This window comes from Diplotaxodon limnothrissa, linkage group LG17 (genome assembly GCF_057381915.1).
Source record: "Diplotaxodon limnothrissa isolate DT_005_m linkage group LG17, D_limnothrissa_male_GT1.1, whole genome shotgun sequence".
Classification (NCBI taxonomy): domain Eukaryota; kingdom Metazoa; phylum Chordata; class Actinopteri; order Cichliformes; family Cichlidae; genus Diplotaxodon; species Diplotaxodon limnothrissa.
The window spans coordinates 33,868,293-33,887,590 of NC_140612.1; the positions used below are offsets into that span (position 1 = coordinate 33,868,293).

At 40.6% G+C, this 19,298-nt stretch overlaps 2 protein-coding genes across 2 annotated transcripts; one reads left to right on the forward strand and one right to left on the reverse strand.

The window, feature by feature from the left end:
* Window positions 1–1,051: 1,051 nt before the first annotated feature.
* On the forward strand, window positions 1,052–3,790 carry LOC146615307 (uncharacterized). The gene is made up of 4 exons (XM_085376390.1): window positions 1,052–1,334; window positions 2,601–2,741; window positions 3,010–3,121; window positions 3,616–3,790. The coding sequence occupies exons 1-4, from the start codon at window positions 1,052–1,054 to the stop codon at window positions 3,788–3,790; spliced, it is 711 nt and encodes a 236-aa protein (XP_085232516.1).
* Window positions 3,791–8,360: 4,570 nt separating this feature from the next.
* LOC146615308 (tetraspanin-8-like) lies at window positions 8,361–15,460 on the reverse strand. The gene is made up of 9 exons (XM_085376279.1): window positions 15,290–15,460; window positions 12,347–12,412; window positions 11,941–12,057; window positions 11,763–11,837; window positions 11,596–11,679; window positions 10,774–10,863; window positions 10,057–10,128; window positions 9,840–9,923; window positions 8,361–9,417 (listed from the first exon to the last, which is right to left on the reverse strand). The coding sequence occupies exons 1-9, from the start codon at window positions 15,347–15,349 to the stop codon at window positions 9,283–9,285; spliced, it is 783 nt and encodes a 260-aa protein (XP_085232405.1). The 5' UTR covers window positions 15,350–15,460; the 3' UTR covers window positions 8,361–9,282.
* Window positions 15,461–19,298: the final 3,838 nt, after the last annotated feature.

Here is a 19,298-nt window from a genome sequence, read left to right on the forward strand (position 1 = left end):
CTTATGGTTTTTGTTTTTTTTACCAGATTTGCAAGAATCCCTTTTAAGTTTGCAACTGCCAGAAGAACAAGTGAAAATGCAAACTGCATATTTTCAGTCCAAGGTGACAGTATTCTGTTTTTATAGACAATCCCACGTAACAGACAGGTCTGGCCCGGCTCTAGTGTGAAGCCAGACACTGCTGGCTGACTGGCATGGTAAGGGGTATGTCAACCAGATGTGGGCCAGGTCTGGCAATGATGGCACTGTTTATGTGATGGCATGCCACATCTGGCCCAATTGTGGTTTGGCTTATGCGTCCCAGATCTGTCGTCTAACCGGCATGAATGTGTTTTCTAGCAGTATCAAGTTACTAAAGTTACTATTTGTACTGGATGTCACAAATCCTCACATCCTGTGAGGTCAGATACAGATTCAATAAGATTTTTCTATTTTATTCTCAGTTTCCAGGAATTTCAATTTGTTGTTAAAAAAAAAAAAGTGTTTTGGTTTTGTCTCCATAGGACTCATTTATTTCACATGAAATATGTTAAAATGGTATTAAAACACTGTCATCATGTCAGTTTGCTGATAAATGCAAAGATTAATAAGCCATCAGAAACTCAGGGCATGCATTTGAGTATTGGTATGTCACATATTTAGACTGCTGGGGTTGTAGATGTGATTTTAGCGACATGCCTTGGAGGTGTTTTACTCTATAATCTGCTATTAAAGACGTAACTAATATTAACCGTGTTTTGTAGAATGATTTCTAACATTTAATGTTGTTAAGGCATTTTGCTAGAGTTGTAATTTTTCAGTCATGAGTGAAACGCTTAAGTTATCTTCAAACAATGTATTTAGCCTTTTATCTTGAAAATGTATTTCTACCTCCATAGAACAGCATATTACATTTTAACGTTCCCTAAAGTAACATGCTGGGACTGTAAGGGGGGATTTAGCTTTCATAGCAGGCTTCATGATCATGCAATTGCACCCAAAAAAATTTTTCATTCCAGGATCAATACAGTTAGAAGAGACCTGATCAGAAAATTGTAATTAAGAAAAGGTAATGCCACTTCCATGTTTAAAGAATATATTGTTATGGATTAACTCTAATCAGTACTACCTTCTTATTCTGTGTTTACTTCATGTTCTGTTAGGTCTGGGCTTCCCGGTGATCGTCATTCCCTGGATGGGGCTTCAGGAGATGAACTCCCTTAAAAGAAGGAGAAGCCTGTCAGGTTCTGTGACCCACCTGGCAACTCCAGCCATCTCCTACATCTACAACTGCTTGAGGAGCCAGGAACCTCTCCTGTGGGGCCAGTCCATGCAGCAGGACGCAGAGAGCATCAGTGAGTGGAAACTTATGACGGCAGAAACAAATTAAAGACAGTTAATGTCTCCATTATGCTCCTGTTTCTCTGGTTCGCTCTTGTTTTTATCACTTGAGAAATATTGCTAAACTGAGTCCCATTGTATTATGCTCTGAATTGGAAATTGTTACACATGCATTTGTTTCATCTCATTTGCACTATTGTAATTGTTTGTTCACTTGTTTATGTAAGGCCCCCTTGGAACATCTGCTGGGTTGTTCAGAATGCTGCTGCAAGGTCTCTGACCAAGTCTTCTAACTACTCGCATGTCACGCACCTGCTGATGCAGCTGTACTAGCTCCCCATTAAATTCAGAGTCCACTTTAAGATTATGACTTTGACATTCGGGGCTCTGCATGGACAAGCGCCAAAATCAACATCAGAGATAGTTTACATCCGTACATCCCTAGCAGGTCCCTGGGGTCATGTGATCAGTTCTTGCAGGTTGTCCATAAAACTAAGCTGAAAACGAAAGGTGACAGAGCTTTTGTAACTGTGGCCCCAGAGCCTGACACTCTCCCTCTTTGAGTTTGAGATCTGTGGACTCAGTGGTCTCTTTTATAAAACAGCTAAAAACTCATTTTTTTTTTAAACTTGCTTTTGGTTCAGTTTTGTTTTATCTTTTCTAAAGCACTTTGTGATTTTTATCTTGAAAGGTTCTATACAAATATAATTTCACTTACTTACTTAAATCTCCATTAGCTGATATAAGAGCTGACTGACAGGCTGTTGGGCAAATTGTTGACTTGATAAATAAATGTCACCCTTATAAACAACAGCAACAGGTAAACCTTTCTATCCATTACAACAGAATTGTCTTCTTTTCAGTTTGTCAATTAAAGGAAGCATTTTGTCATTACTTGACTTCATTGCACAGACACTAGGTGGCACTAACACCTAACACTTTCTCAAGAAATTAAAGTCACCATAATATACATTGTAAACTTGTCAAGGGCATTGCTGTGTCAATATTATGTTATAATGTAAGCAGTAGGCGTAGGACCTTTGTCACTTTGTGCTCGTATTCTATTTTCAAATTCACACCAGTTCTTTTTCCTGTTTATATGTATGTTTATGGACAGTTTAAAGTTTATAAGGCACGCCTGACTGTAACAGTAATACAGCAACCCTGCAAAATTAGGCAGAGGTGCACCTCTGTCCTTATGATCACATGCATTGTCTCCTACTGTCACCACATTACACAACCATAAGTCAGTTTTTTTTTGTGTGTGTGTTCGTTCTCAGGTAAAACAGTGAGTGAGACAGACCGTGAAGCTGTCTCAGTGGCCGTTGAAGGAGTCTTAGAGCTTCTGGAGGCTTTTAATATAAGATCAACACAGGTTCCAAAAGCGATCTCTCGCCATTTTGATGAGCCTGCAATGTCAAGTGAGCACATTTGAAGACCTAATTCAATTGATTTATGTTTACGTTATGACTGTTTGCAGCCACATGAATAGTTAATGATGTACTATGGTTGTTGTGTCTCTTTGTGTCATGTATATTGTGCCTGTACTCAGGAAGGTATGTATTTTTATGGTCTTAAGAAGTCTGATAATGAGCTAAACATTACCCAGAGACAAGTATGTATTTTCTAATTAGCAATTTTTTTTTAAATGTATTTTTCAAATTGTTTAACAGCCAAATCTTCCTACAGAGGGAGAATCCACCTGTGATGTCGTCATGAGGGATGACGACAAGAACGAAGACTCTCACCAGGAAGCATGGACTGTGTTTGAGAGGATGTTTTCTCATTTGTATCATCTAAGGTGGTTGTTTTTGTTATTGGAGTGTTGTGATTCCACTGGTGATTATACTACAGATACCAAATTAGGATTACTTACCAGCACATATGCTGTGATTTAGTTAAATAACTATGTCGCCATCAATTCAAAAGTGGTCGCATTCCGCTGTAACACTGTAGTATTGGGGAAAAAAACTTAAAGTGAGTAAAGTCTCTTACATAATTTCCCCAGGGATTAATAAACTACATTGATTCTAATAATGATGATGGCTGTAAAAAAAAGAAAAAGAAAAAACAAACAACAACAAAAAACAAAAATGCAAATAACAGCCAAATCTTTCTAATTGTGGAGGAAGAAATTGACAAATTACAAAATAATCCAGCCCAGTTATTAAAAAGTCCATGCTTGGTGACATGAACTAATTTGCCAGGACAAAAACCACACTTTGGTGAAGTGTAGCTTGTTTTTTGTTCATTCTGCTGACCCCCTGAAATCTTTTGGTTTCTGTTATGTTGTAGCTCGGAAGTGTTCAAAGCTCTGGGCTTTGACCCTCACACCAGTCACTGCGTTCAGCCAGAGGGAGGTCCTCCACCACCACAGGAAGTCTTGGCCTGTTTGCAAAATCTGTCCATCATGCCAGTTAAAAAAATACCACAGGACATTTCACTCATCTTTCATTTCAGGTTTGCATAAGACCCCTTCCTGATCATTCTTTGGATTATAGCTGTGCCTCTTATAGAGAAATGTATGCATCACAGTCACCATTTCACAAATCTTATTTGTACATCTGGATCTGTGTCCTTCAGTAAACTCCACAGAGGAGTTTGATCTTGCTTACCTTTGCCTCAACAAGTAGCTTTTTGAAGGAGTCCTTTAAACCACCACCCGTCTCCTTCTTGTGTGCATGCGTTTTATGTTCTCATTGCTCTCAGGCTCCAGAGGTGAACCTCTGCCTGCATTTGTCAGAACTATGTTCCAAAGTACTATGGTGCCTGAGAGCAATGAAAGCATAAAGGACTGGTTTAAAGGACTCCTACAAATTGCCTAATAACAATCACCTGCTGAGGCGTGGGTGTGTCCTGAGGTGGGCTATCAGCTGGTCACGGGACCTATTTAAAGGGAAGCTGCAGAGCAATGGAGGAGGCCCCAGATATGATGAGAAGGAATGTGTAGAAGTGAGGTATCTGATAGGTTGTGTAATGTGGTGACAATAGGAGACAATGCATGTGATCATAAGGACAGAGGTGCACCTCTGCCTAATTTTGGAGTAGTGTATCTCCACTGTTGTTTACTGGGTGCAGTCGTGTTGGGGGAGGGCTATTAGCCAGGACAGCTCCCCGGATGATGGTTTTGGCCCATATCGGTCTGCTTACAGGATGATGGGAGGCTTCTCCTCGTCCACCCGGGACAAGGCTGCCGTGGTCCCGCTCTGAAGAGAAAGTGCTTCCCGGTTGTCAAACATTATCTAGTCTTGTAGATGGTCTGACAGCTGAGAATAATGATGAGTCAATAACAACAGTGTGCTCTCATCTTATGCATGTGAGTTTGTCATTATAGTTTTATTTGTAAGAAAATGATGAACTTCACAATGTGTACCTAATCAAAGAACATTTCATAAGTCAGTTTAATTTCATTGCCCTATGAGAGCTGGGATAAACATATCCTGACAGTTACAGTTGAGCACACTTCAGTTAAATCTTGAAACAGTAGAGACAGATAGAAATAGATTCACCTTTGCATAGACAAAAGCAGATACCGCCTGTGTTCAGTCCATCATATTAAAAAGGAAACTATAACATGCTCCATGTCATCTTGCATCCACGTCTAAATTGTTGACAAGCAGCCCGGTGTTGTTGTTCTGACTGTATTTAAAACAGGGCTGTGCTGTCCAGCTTCAAAAGCTGGTATCTCTTGGTGGCGGTATTGGCTATATTAATTATTGTTAATTATAATTATTATATTCTTAGAGTTTTCTCTTTCTCTTATATTTAAAATAACCACACTACGGATGGATACTGTGAGAAGGAACATTTATGTGGATGACTGTTTAAAATCTGTTGCTTCACAAGAAGAGGCAGTGCGCATGCTGCAGAGGCTGATATCTGCATTAAAGGAGGAGCTTTCAAAATGGATCAGCAACAGTCACACAGTGCACATCTCAATCCCAAAGGAAAGAAGAGCAAAGGAAATCAAGGGTCTGGATTTGGATCAATTTCCAATTGAGAGAGCACTGGGTTAGTTCAAGTTCAGAAACTCTCCGCAGGATCGTCCACCAAGTAGAAGGGGCATTTTGTCTGTGATCGGCTCACTGCATGATCCTTTGGGAATTTTGTCTGCTTTCAGTATGCCAGCTAAACTGTTGCTACAAGAACTTTTGTTGACAAAATTTGAAGTGGGACGAAGTTATTCCCCACTCTCCCTCTAAGCGGGGGCGTGATTGGGTGGAGGAGCTCCAGCTGATTCAGTGGAATGCTTTCTTAAACCAAGTTCCACTGGAAGACCAGATAAAGCACAACTTCATCATTTTTCTGATGCAAGTCCAGATGGTTATGGGATAGTGTCATATTTAAAACTGGAAAAGAATAACATCTCAAATGCTGCCTTTAACCTGGGAAAAGCTAGAGTTGCTTCTTTTAAGCAAACTACAATTTCCAGGCTGGAATTGACAGCTTCAGTTCTTGCAGTTTGAGTGAACTAACTTCTGCAAAAAGAGTTGCAGGAAAAGTTTGAAAAATCTGTTTTTTGAACTGATAGCACAACAGTACTGAAATACATCTCCAAGGAAGCCAGAAGATTTAATACCTTAGCTGCAAATAGAATTTATGTTGTTCAAGAAGCAACAGATGTGAATAAGTGGAGATATGTTTCCTCTAAGGAGAACCATGCAGACGACGCATCCAGAGGCATGAAAGCTGAGGATTTTCTCAAATGTAGGAGATGAATAAATAGGCCAGAAGTCAGAGGAATGGCCTAAAATGGATGTGGATCACAGTGCAATTCCTGCAAATGACCCAGAGGTCACAAAGGACCTGACAGTGAGCATTTTTTGTGAAGGAATCACAAGATGCTACAAACTGTCTGATTCATTACTTCTCATCTTGGACAAAACTTCAAATCTCAGTAGCCTGGTTTTAAAGCTGAAAGAGACCTTGGTGTTGCTGGGACAAAAGAGGAAAGAGTTTGTTGTTGCAGATCTGAATGAAAATGATCTGGAAAGTCAAAAGAAAGAAATGGAAACAAGAATGGGAAAATCTGACTCAAGAAGATTTGGCCAAAGCAGAACAAGCTGTTATTCAGCATGCAGAACAACAGAAATGTAAAACTGAAATGGCTTTAATAAGCAATGGCCTCAAAGCAGGTTCCAAGGGGAAGTTCTCCCTACAAGCTCGACCCAGCATTGGATGCAGGGGAATAAATGTGTTAACATTGATTTTACGGCATTTCCGTCAAAACTTGGCACATGTAGGAAGAGCGTACATCCTGTCAAAACTAAGACAAAAAGACTGGATAGTAAATGCAAATTCGGCTGCCAAGAAAATAATCTCTTGTTGTATCATGTGTACACGCAACAAAGAAAAGTTTGTTGAACAAAAGATGGCACAGAGAGAGTCCTGCCAGACATGGCTCCGTTCACAAATGTTGGAGTGGTCTATAAGGACAAAGTCTCTTTAAAAGGTATGGGGTTCTTATTCTTTGTTTGACCAGTCGTGCAGTACATCTGGAAATTGCATAAACACTCAGTAAAGACTGCTGTACAAATGCTGTCTGGAGGTTCATCTATAGACAAGGCCCAGTTTCGTCCATCAGATCTGATAATGCTAAAAATTTTGTTGGTGCAAATTGAGAGCTGAAAGAGAGCTTGGCTGAGCTGAACTATGCTAAAATTCAAAACGCTTTTATTCAGGATGGCATCAAATGGGACGTTAATGTCCCGGCAGCATCTCACCAAAGTGATGTGTGGGAGCGTCTCATTCGTTCCATAAGGAGTATTTTAGTCTCAGTTGTCAAAAAAACAAGCTTTGGAAGATGAAGGCCTCCAAACAGTCCTCTGTGAAGCTGAAGCTATATTGAACGACAGAGCCTTTACCAGAGTTTGCAGTGACTCAATGATCTTGAAGCACTCGCACCCAATTATTTGTTGCTGCTGAAAAACAAACCAATTTTGCCACCAGGAGTGTTTGATCAATGTGATCTTCATGCTAGGAAAAGGTGGAAATGGGTACAGTACATGGCAAAGCTGTTCTGGAAAAGATGGCTTTCTAAAGACATACCTCTGATGCAAGAAAGACAAAAATAGCAGGGGACTAAAAGATGTCTTATACCTGGACATATTGTCTTGATTGCAGATGCTACAGAGACCTGTGTTTTGGAAAGGCCAGTGGCAACACTTCTTTTGCTACTGGAAGCATCCTCTTGAAGAAGTAACATCATCAATGAAGATTAAGGACATGCCGGAGGGAATAGCTCCTTTTTTAAAGAATTTTGAAGTAACTGTGATTGTATGCACAATTAGGGGCCAGAGTGTTGGAGCCATTTATTCTTTATTTTTATTATTTTGAAATTTGTTTATCTTTGTAAGTCAGCCAGGATGAACTGTAGGGCCATTTTCTGTAAGTACTAGGACTAGTATAGGACTAGCATGCACTGGGATTGACCTATTTCTTTTTTACGAGAGCAGAAGCAACAGGAAACAGTAAAAACTTATTTTTGTTTATTGCTTGCCAAACTCAATAAATTAACCATAAAATGCCATGTTCAAGTTTTGGACATTGGACTTTTTTTTTTGCTTGTGTGTAAAATATCACCACAGTGCAGCAGTGGCTTGTGGATTTTAAATTGTTGAATGTTTGTTTGGATAAACAATGGAATCGTCACTACAAAAGGTTTTCTTAAGATATATAAAACAGATGTGTTGCAACAAATACACAAAGACATATGAAACATCAGAGGGGGCTTTTTAAAAAAATAGTGTAGAGACTTTTTTAGTTTAATCAGTGCCATCATATCAATAATTTTTAGATGACTTCTAATTGTAAAATGTCTTTTAAAAAATTCTGTGGAACAGGTCAAAATTGAGTGATCATTTTACTTAATTAGTTATTTAGTAATTAGTATTGTTAGTTTATGAAAGCTGTAGCCATTAAGAAGTGGGCTTGTAACCTAAGGGTTGCATAACTTGATAAATCATTACTGGTGTCATCATTTCACTTGATTTTATGTCAAATTTAAGTTTACAAAACAAAACAAAGCTATATGAAGGGAATATAAAATGTTTTATTACACAATGAAAAACAGTCTTTCGAATTTTTCTAAAATGTTCCCACAAACCTGGGGAACAACAATCAATACATTAACTGTGGTTTACACAGTTATAGGTGTAAACTGTAAGCTGTATATTTTCCTTTTGTCCTTTCATTTATTAGCGCTTTGGGGTCCTTAGGGACTAGTAAAGCGCTATACAAATACAGGCCATTTACCATTTATGCAGTGGATAAAGGATGTGCCACAGCAAGGCTAAGGAAGAAACTGGATTGAAGGATTTTTTTTTCTTTAGCAGCTGATCTAAACGATACGGAGCAATGAAAAAAAGGCACCTTATACTGAATACCAGTCTTATCAAATATGAGAGTATTAAAAAGCTTTGAATGGAAAAAAAAGTCAGAGTTAAAGAAAAATGAAAAGCTACCAAACTACAAAATATCAGTTAAGCTTTAATTCACCCGTACTACTCATAAGTGCTTTTTTACTGAGCACATTAGCTTTAAACTCTGAATTTTTACTTATTTTCTTGCTTGCTGGTGCTAAAAATCACAGATCAGAGGTACTAGATTACGCTCCATGTTGGTGCAGAATTACCACCAGTCTCCAAACACAGAGCTCAAAGGCGCAAAGCAGTTAACACACTCTGTCACTTATCATATCCCTCTTGGTTATACTGGATAGAAATATTTATCAAAAAAGGAACATAGTCTTTCACAGTTCTGTTTTTTGTGGCACAGCCCAAATTTACAGCTCATTAGGGATTACATAGTGAATAGAAAATACCCTTAACAAAGAAGTTCAAAATACACTTACATGGTATGATATAGTCAATATATCCAATCATCACAACGTCTTCTATTAATCCCATTGCTTCCGAGGTTTGCCTTAGCTTTGCTTAACATGCTGAATCAGAAACAAAGAAATCAGGAGTGGTCTGAAACCTCTGTGAGGGTGGTGTAGTTGCCTGCTTTTGCCTCTGCACTGTAGACCACTGCGGGGGTGTCTTTCTTCCGATCGAGCTGGCACAAGATGGCTATACACAATACTGCTGACAATATCTAAAACAGAATCAAACAGAGGTGGTTTATTTTACTTCCTGTTCATCTTTTTATTATTTCTTGAGTTGCTTTGAGTCCACCTGCAATTTTAGAAAGAGGCTGAGAGAGAGCAGAATAGTCAAAGAAAATAAAAAGGCAAGTTTGCCAGCGCAGCGAAAACAGATACTTGCTCGCTTTCATTCAGTTTTCAAATCTGTAGTTAGCAACTGCATAGGAAGATTTCAGGATGGAAAAGAGTTTTTGAAACCCTATGACTGAAAATATTAGTGAAAGACGAATTTTAAGGGAAAAATTAAGACTTTGTACAAATGGGATCACCTAAGCAAAATTCTCGTAACATTTCTGTCAACAGCCATGCACGCTTTGTAAAGATCACATCAAAGGAGCTATAACCATGAGAGCTACAGACTGATTGTACTCACCCACAATAACATGACTCCCAGTGTTACGCCCAACACAATCCTAATCAGACTCATTATGATCTCGATGAAGTATGGAAGGCATCCCTAAAACAAGTAAAGGATTAATGAGATAAACCGATATAAATGGAAACAAAGTTCATAACAGCTTATAGAGTTTACACATCTACCTGTACTTGAAAAAAAAAAAGATAATTTCTAATGAGAATGCCTTTAATACCTTTTCATAAATCATAATAGGCTCGTCACCCATCTGGCTGTTAAAGAGGCTGCTGTTTCTAGGAGCCGCCACCTGGAAAACACAGAAATTATAATTGTGCATGAAGTGTATGCACACACAGACAACATGTAGTTTTTAAAATGTGATGATATTTGTGTGTCAAAGCTTTTAAAACATGCTTTTTTAACTGACTGCAGTCATTTTCAAGCAGATTTGCAAATAACTGGTGTCTTATTTTTAATGCAGACAGACTGCCAACATGCTGCAAACAATCGAAATAAGACTGCATGATGGGCATGGCGTCAACGTGTTAACGAGCTAACCACGCTAACACGTTGATTTCGTGCAGCCCCACGCACGGGGCGATCCGTGGTAACTCGTTAATGTAGATTTGCCGCGTTAATGCGGTAATGGCGTTGACATCATTGCAATTTTCACCAGTTAATAATAGTTAATTGACATATTATCACAAATGCCAGCTTGACCCCACTGAGCCAAAATCTTAATGACGTTTTATCGCTGACTTGATGCACTAAAATTGCTTTACCGTCTGAAAATGGTTTGGTTGTACCACAGTCTCCAACCACTGTTTTCCCAAGTGTTACTGTAGCACAAAGGAGCCTGGTGGTGCTACTTTGGGAGGAAGTTGGGCTTTGTAAATGAAAATTTATTGAAAAATGTTTTTAACCGTGTAGGCATGTTAGCTTTCACACTTACACATGGATTAGTGGACTTGTCGGTGCATAGGCAGGAATTTGGGATGTTGAACTTCCAGTCCCGGTAGCTCTCCAGTCCGCAACACTCCAACTGAGATGGAATCAGAGAAGAAAATAAAGAGACAACTGCAAAACAACCATCTCCTAATCCCTTCTACAAACAGTTAAGTCTGACCAAACAGCATCTGATCTGTGCTGCTGAAAACTGTATCAGTCATGCCAGGACAGTCTGGTTGTACTTTTGGAAAAATATGTCCGTCACAAACAAGAAATTTATGAGTGTTATCTTTCTTTTGTTAAAATCAAGAATACTGCATTTCTTCTCTGTTCTCACTAGAGTTCTCTATAAAACACTAAAACAGCTATTTTAAGTTGCTAATATTATAAGAAGAGCATGTGCCTAGCATCCAGTTAAGTTGTGTATCAGCATTGTTTAGTTATGCCATTAGCCTTACATATTATATGTGAGCTCTGTTTTTAGTTAGTTTTGTTTGATCACCTCTGAAACTACTTGGAACTGCAATTCTACAAGATTATACTTACAAAAACTGGCACGGGCTATCCATTATCGCTGCTCACAAACATCTCTATGACCTCATCGGCTATTATTTCCTTGTGCCATGTTTACACTACTGGCTGCAAGTAATTTTCAGTATAAGCTGGCAATATGATGCCTCAAATTGACACTGCAAAATTTTGTTATCTGAAAGACCTTAAATTTGTTTACTTATTAATGGGTTGTGAAGCTAGATGAATAGCACACACACACACTACAAACACATGCACATCTTCACTCACAACTTCACAACACAAGGTTACCTACTTCTGTCTGTATATCATCGAGGAATTCAGTAGCATTAACCAGGGGTAAAAGGTTCAGGTACTGCTTCTTCACATCTTGACGTACCTGCGCAACAAAAGCAAAGTAATATACAAACAGATAAAAAACATTTCTGTATCTTCTAATGTGGAAAGGCACTTTGGTAATACCTGAGATTGTGAAGCCAGTCCTTGAATATTAAGCCCCAACATGAGTAGACTACTCAGAATCATTCCAACTGCATACTGACAAACAGAAACACATACACACAGAAATACGGGAATAAGGATCTATTTGTTTTTGTTATAAATTGTATTTTTATTACAGCTTCTTTTTTTCTTTACCCACCACTATTAGAGCCCACCGTATCTCTTTCCAGACACCGATTGCGCCAAAGATGGTCAAGAGAATAATTACCGCAGCAATAACATACATAACATGTATGACTGCAATCTCGCGTTCTGCCTGTGGAGAAAAAACAAAGACGCAGGTTGAGAGTGAGCAAGGGTGTAACCTGACTTCAGTGCCCCATGCAGATGTTGTTTGTCATTAAGAATACTACAGGAAAAGAAAACACTTACATGCTGGCATTTGTCTGACAACGGCTGCATAATATTTGCTTACTTATTTTGCCACTAATATAGAAATTGCTGCTGAGCCATATATGTGTTGTCGTACATACAATAGGACATTGTTAAATCGCACACACATTCATGTGTCATAATGCAAGGTTCTATAAATATACATTTTATACCTCTTCCTGTTGGTGTAAGTGTCCATGGCTAAAAAGACTGAATCCCAGCAGCAACAAACTGATTATCTGTAAAAACAGTAAGAGACAGTTCAACACTTTCAGGGCTGTAACAGGCAGAGTGAGAAACGCTAAGGTTACCGAAAGTCATCAATGATTTCTCCTCATCCCCAAAAGAATTGTGTACAAATGAAAGTATTAATTCTGCTTATTTAGAATTAAATGATAAGCATTTACATATTTAAACATTTACTATGCTTTACATTAATGATCTTGAATAGGTTATGTGACACCTGATCAAAATAATAATGAAAATATGAACATATAAGCTACAAAAAACATATTTTTTTGTAGTAAAAAGATGTAATGATTACTAAACCCCTTATACAAAACCCTTTTTTCAAACACTCAATATGTTGGTTAGCAAACTATAACATGGTACATAAGCTTTTGTGAACTTAACAACACTGACGTAAGCATTGTTGTATCAGATGAACTGCAAAACATGACATATTACACACAAATGAAGAAAAAATGCAGAAGCACTCTGTGGGAAACTAAGTCCACTCTTACTGCTTACTCAGGAATCAATATGTCAAAGTGGAAAGACATCAGCTATGTGATTGCTGGTGCTCATTAGTCTGGTAATGCTTATACGATCACTTCCAAACAATTTTAGTCCATTTGTTCTACAGAGAGAAGGAGTGGACGTCTAAGGAATTCAATCCAGGGTCTGGCCATGCAACAAACAAATACAGGAGCTAAATATCAGATGCTACACGGTTCAGTTTGATGTTCAGGTTCATGACAGCACGTTTAGAAAATGGAAGGGATGTCAGGAGAAAAGCCTCTTCTCTCTAACAAAAACATGCCAGCACAGCTTAGGTTTGTACGTTTGCATCTGACCAAACCATAAGACTTCTGGAACAATGTCTTTTTGGACCGACAAGACCAAAGTGGAGCTATATGGCCATAATACACAATGCCACACTACAGCAAACTCAGCACAAACATACCCACTGTCAAGCACGGTAATGGAGGGGTGATGACTTGGGCTTATTTTGTAGAGACAGGACCTGGGCACTGTACAGTTTGTCAGTCAGTCATGATCTCTGCTTTATCTAAAAATGTTCTGCAGTCAAATTTGAGGACACCTCTGAATGTTAACACTTGGCCAAAACAGGGTCATGAAACAGGACATTCATTCAACAGAACGACTTCAAAAACAAAGAATGAAGGTGTTGTAAATGCCCCATCAAAGTCGATATCTGAACTCATTTGAAATGCTGTGGCAGACTAAGAGAGTAATCTCCTAAAGGAGAGTGAGAACCTGATAAAGTCATACAAGAAACAATTACTTCAAATTAGCTGCTCCTTTTTTTTTGCACACAACTAATAGAGGGTACACCTGGTTTTTACCATGACTGTGCTTGTGCTTGCATGTCTTCAAGTAAGGTTTTAGCATTTCTTCAAATAAAGTCATAGAACTGTTCCTAACTATTGTGACGTATGCATTTTCCTCCAAAATATGCAAGAAAAAAAATAGCCTGGGAACTGGAACTGGTTTGAACAAAGCCATTTATAAGATCTCTCACTTAACAGGGGTAACGCCTAAATACCAGCAAGATACTTAATCCACCCCTTGAGTATTGATCCATAATTGACTTATGTTGTTACAAGAACTGGAAGCCTAAGAGTTTGGCATCTACATGAGGAGCTCGGGGCATGAAATGAAACTTGATAATTATGCTACTTTGCAGCAAAACCATTGACCCAAAGCGCAGATCTGAGACAATCAAAGTATACTTGGTGGGATGTACTTCTGAACCATCTTGGTTCTTGGATTATGGTTTGGTTTAAAGAAAGTGCTGACATCTGTTAAACCCAACAATATTTGTTAAATAGAATCATTTGAATTTCAAGAATGTGTTGACTAATGACTACAATGAAGAGTAGAACTACTGAAGAAGTTAATCCAGCTTTACACTGTTATGTTAATCTGATAAATAGTTCACCCTGTACATTTGTTTACCCTTTTGACATTTGGCATCAGCTCTTATAGGCTCGTGCTAATCTTAGTGAAGTATTGCACAATGTGTTTCTTTTGTAACAGCTCTGGGCTAAATCATGTGTTGGTAAACCACTGTAAATCAGTAAATCCAAAGCAAGTGATGAGACACATAGTGACAGCTAAACCATGAGGGACAAGCTGTATTAGCGGGAAAAACATGTTGCATAATCCACTTCCCCTCAACTGTGGGAATGATGAGAAGAATAAGGTGGGAGAAGGAGAAGAGGGAGTTAATAGGTTGGGGAAACCAGAGCATCACGTGGTATAACTGCCACTCAATCAGGTTTGGTGGGTCCCAGATGTTGTGCCAAGATGGCGATGCTGGCACATAGTCTGTTTTCTACAGTCATTAATGTCATGTTGCTGACTATGTGCCAAGAGTGGGCCACATTTGCACCGTACGTTTGTCACTCCTAGCTTTTGTTCTGTTTTTTCCTCTTCATTTAACAAACAAACAACCAAACAAGCAATTTATGACATCATATTTTGGATTTTTGGAAACATTATGCGCATTTTAACTGTTTGTTTTCATACTTAAAAAAAGGAAAACCAATGATGACATCACATAAGACTACAAGCATTATAGTACACATTATTGTTTAATACAGCCCCTAATTTAATTGTTATTTAACAATCTTACCGTTTCCTGGACACTGTTGTTTTCCCGTCTCGCTAATTATTCCAATGTGTTTCGAATAAATAAAACAAAAATTTTAAAAAAGGGCCTCCTACAACCTTCATTGGCAACTCGATTGAGTAAAACTGAAAAGGGTTTAACTGCAGCATCTGGATAAAGTAGATTTTTACGCATAGCACGAGGAGGGTCTCAACATCTGCATCTAAACAATCTTTTAGCGCCTCGTAACCATACTCACCGCGATCAGACTTATCACGACAATGAAAGTCCGTTTCAGCCACACATTCGCTCTTCCCATGTTTGGGTCTTCTGATGTCGCTCCACGAGTGAATGTGTCCCTCAAAAGTGATAGTTTGTGTGCCCGTAAAGAAATAAATCTACTTTTAAAGAAGCGAGACCAGTTAAAGTCCCTCCCCGCTAGACTACTGCGCTCCCCACCTGGAAATGGTGAGAATGTGGGTGGGTGGAGTCTTATTCTCCAGCTCATGAAGTTGCTTAACCCTCTTAATTTAAAGCCTGAAACATGAAATAATGAAGAAAAATCTTATTTATTTTTTGCAAAATAGAATGTTTTGTTAACCTTATTACGAAATAAAAAATACCATTAATTTGCAAATCTGTGTTTAAATTTGCAACATAATTTATTTCGGTCCCCTAATAACGTAGAAGCCTCAAAATTTAAATATGATGCAATTGACTTTAATCCCTAAACGCAGGTGACTGCTAAGTAACATATTTATTACCAATGTGATCAATATTTATGAGCACGAAAAACGCACGATCATATATGGATGGGGTGTCATATCAGAATCAGAATCAGAATCAGAATACTTTATTGATCCCTGGGGGAAATTATTTTTTGTTACAGTGCTCCATTTTAAACCAACATTAAGACAAGACAGACAATACGCTAACTAAGAATAGTACAATATATACATATATATACATACATACATACATAAGTCACTTATAAATAAATATTTGGAAAAGAAACATGTGTAGTTGTAGCAGCAAACAGTGTGTTAAGTGGATGCGTTGTACAGGGAGATGGCCACAGGCAGGAATGATTTCCTGTGTCGTTCAGTGGTGCTTTTCGGTAATCTCAGTCTCTCACTGAACGAGCTCCTGTGACTGACCAACATGTCATGGAGTGGGTGGGAGGTGTTATCCAACATATATATATATATATATATATATATATATATATATATATATATATATAACACCCAGCACGCCCCTGCGGGCGGTTTATCCTTCAAGCTCGGGTCCTCTACCAGAGGCCTGGGAGCTTGAGGGTCCTGCGCAGTATCTTAGCTGTTCCCAGGACTGCGCTCTTCTGGACAGAGATCTCCGATGTTGTTCCCGGGATCTGCTGGAGCCACTCGCCTAGCTTGGGAGTCACCGCACCTAGTGCTCCGATTACCACGGGGACCACCGTTACCTTCACCCTCCACATCCTCTCGAGCTCTTCTCTGAGCCCTTGGTATTTCTCCAGCTTCTCGTGTTCCTTCTTCCTGATATTGCTGTCATTCGGAACCGCTACATCGATCACTACGGCCATCTTCTTCTGTTTGTCTACCACCACTATGTCCGGTTGGTTAGCCACCACCATTTTGTCCGTCTGTATCTGGAAGTCCCACAGGATCTTAGCTCGGTCATTCTCCACCACCCTTGGGGGCATCTCCCATTTTGACCTCGGGACTTCCAGGTTATACTCTGCACAGATGTTCCTGTACACTATGCCGGCCACTTGGTTATGGCGTTCCATGTATGCCTTGCCTGCTAGCATCTTGCACCCTGCTGTTATGTGCTGGATTGTCTCTGGGGCATCTTTACACAGCCTGCACCTGGGGTCTTGCCTGGTGTGATAGACCCCAGCCTCTATGGATCTTGTGCTCAGAGCTTGTTCTTGTGCTGCCATGATTAGTGCCTCTGTGCTGTCTTTCAGTCCAGCTTTGTCCAGCCACTGGTAGGATTTCTGGATATCAGCCACCTCCTCTATCTGCCGGTGGTACATACCGTGCAGGGGCCTGTCCTTCCATGATGGTTCCTCGTCTCCCTCCACTTTCTTGGGTTTCTGCTGCCTGAGGTATTCACTGAGCACTCGGTCAGTTGGGGCCATCTTCCTAATGTATTCTTGGATGTTCGTTGTCTCATCCTGGACTGTGGTGCTGACACTCACCAGTCCCCGGCCCCCTTCCTTCCGCTTAGCGTACAGCCTCAGGGTGCTGGATTTGGGGTGAAACCCTCCATGCATGGTAAGGAGCTTTCTTGTCTTTATGTCAGTGGCTTCTATCTCCTCCTTTGGCCAGCCTATTACCCCAGCAGGGTACCTGATCACGGGCAGGGCGTACGTGTTGATGGCCCGGATCTTGTTCTTACCATTCAGCTGACTCCTCAGGACTTGCCTGACCCTCTGCAGGTACTTGGTGGTTGCAGCTTTTCTAGCGGCCTCTTCATGGTTCCCATTCGCCTGTGGGATCCCCAAGTACTTGTAACTGTCCTCTATGTCTGCAATGTTGCCTTCTGGTAGTTCAATCCCCTCAGTTCTGACTACCTTCCCTCTCTTTGTTACCATCCGACTACACTTCTCCAGTCCGAACGACATTCCAATGTCATTGCTGTATAGCCTGGTAGTGTGGATCAGTGAATCGATGTCTCGTTCACTCTTGGCATACAGCTTGATGTCATCCATGTACAGGAGGTGGCTGACAACTGCTCCGTTCTGTAGTCGGTATCCGTAGCCAGTCTTGTTAATGATCTCACTGAGGGGGTTCAGGCCTATGCAGAACAGCAGTGGGGACAGAGCATCTCCTTGGTAGATCCCGCACTTGATGGTGACTTGTGCTATGGGCTTGGAGTTGGCCTCTAGTGTTGTACGCCACATCCCCATTGAGTTCCTGATGAAGGCTCTTAGGGTCCCATTGATCTTGTACAATTCTAGGCATTCCAGTATCCAGCTGTGGGGCATTGAGTCATAGGCCTTCTTGTAATCAATCCAGGCAGTGCACAGGTTGGTCAGTCTGGTCTTGCAGTCTCGGCTGATTGTTCTGTCTACCAGTAGCTGGTGTTTTGCGCCTCTGGTATTCTTGCCAATTCCTTTCTGTGTCCCGCTCATGTATTGACCCATGTGCCTGTTCATCTTAGCCGATATGATGCCTGACAGGAGCTTCCATGTAGTACTGAGGCAGGTTATTGGTCGGTAGTTGGAGGGGACCGGTCCCTTCTTGGGGTCCTTGGGGATCAGGACCGTCCGGCCTTCAGTTAGCCATTCCGGGTGTCTCTCGTTAACTAGCAGCTGGTTCATTTGTGCTGCCAGACGCTCGTGGAGTGCAGTCAGCTTCTTCAGCCAGTAGGCGTGAACCATGTCGGGCCCTGGTGCTGTCCAACTCTTCATACTGGAGACCCTTTCTTGGATATCTGCCACTGTGATGGTTACTGGACCCTGTTCAGGGAGGTCGCTGTGGTCAGCCCTCAGATCCTCTAGCCACTGAGCATTGCCTTTATGGGTTGCATCCTTCTCCCATATGCTCTTCCAGTATTGCTCCGTCTCCAGCCTTGGTGGTGCTGTTCTCTTATTGTTCCCTTGCCACTGAGAGTACACCTTTGCTGGTTCTGTGGAGAACAGCTGGTTTATTCTCCTGCCTTCTATCTCTCTGGTGTACCTCCTCAAGCGGCTGGCCAAGGCTGTGAGTCTTTGCTTGGCAGTTTCCAAGGCCTCAGGTATGGACAGCTTGCTGTATTTCTTAGGCACCTTATTTGTCGCACCTTTCTGCAACTCCGTTAGTTGGCTAACCTCCCTCCGTGCTACTTTGATCTTGCCCTCTAGCCTCCTTCTCCATGGAGGGTACTGCCCCTTGTCGCTGTTCAACTTGTAGCCAAGCATCTCACTGATCACTGTTGCCGTATTGTAGATCAGCTTGTTAGTGTCGGTAATCGTGGTTGTAGGTATTACCCGTAGTGCTGCGTTAACATCATCTAGCAGACCTTCTGAGGGAACTTCACGTAATCTTGGTAACCGGCTACGCGGGATCCAGGTTTCAAGCTTGGCCATGATCCTATTTTTCAGGTCAGTTCCTCTCGCACTCAACGATCCTTCTCCTATCACACTTGGGGCTATGTACCCAATCTCGGGTGGGGGTGATGATATCTCCCCCCTGACCTGGCGTCCTGACTCCTCCTTGCCGTAGCATTTGTGTTGTACCTCGTCAATCTCTAGCTGTGAGAGCAGTCCCTTCTTTCGAATG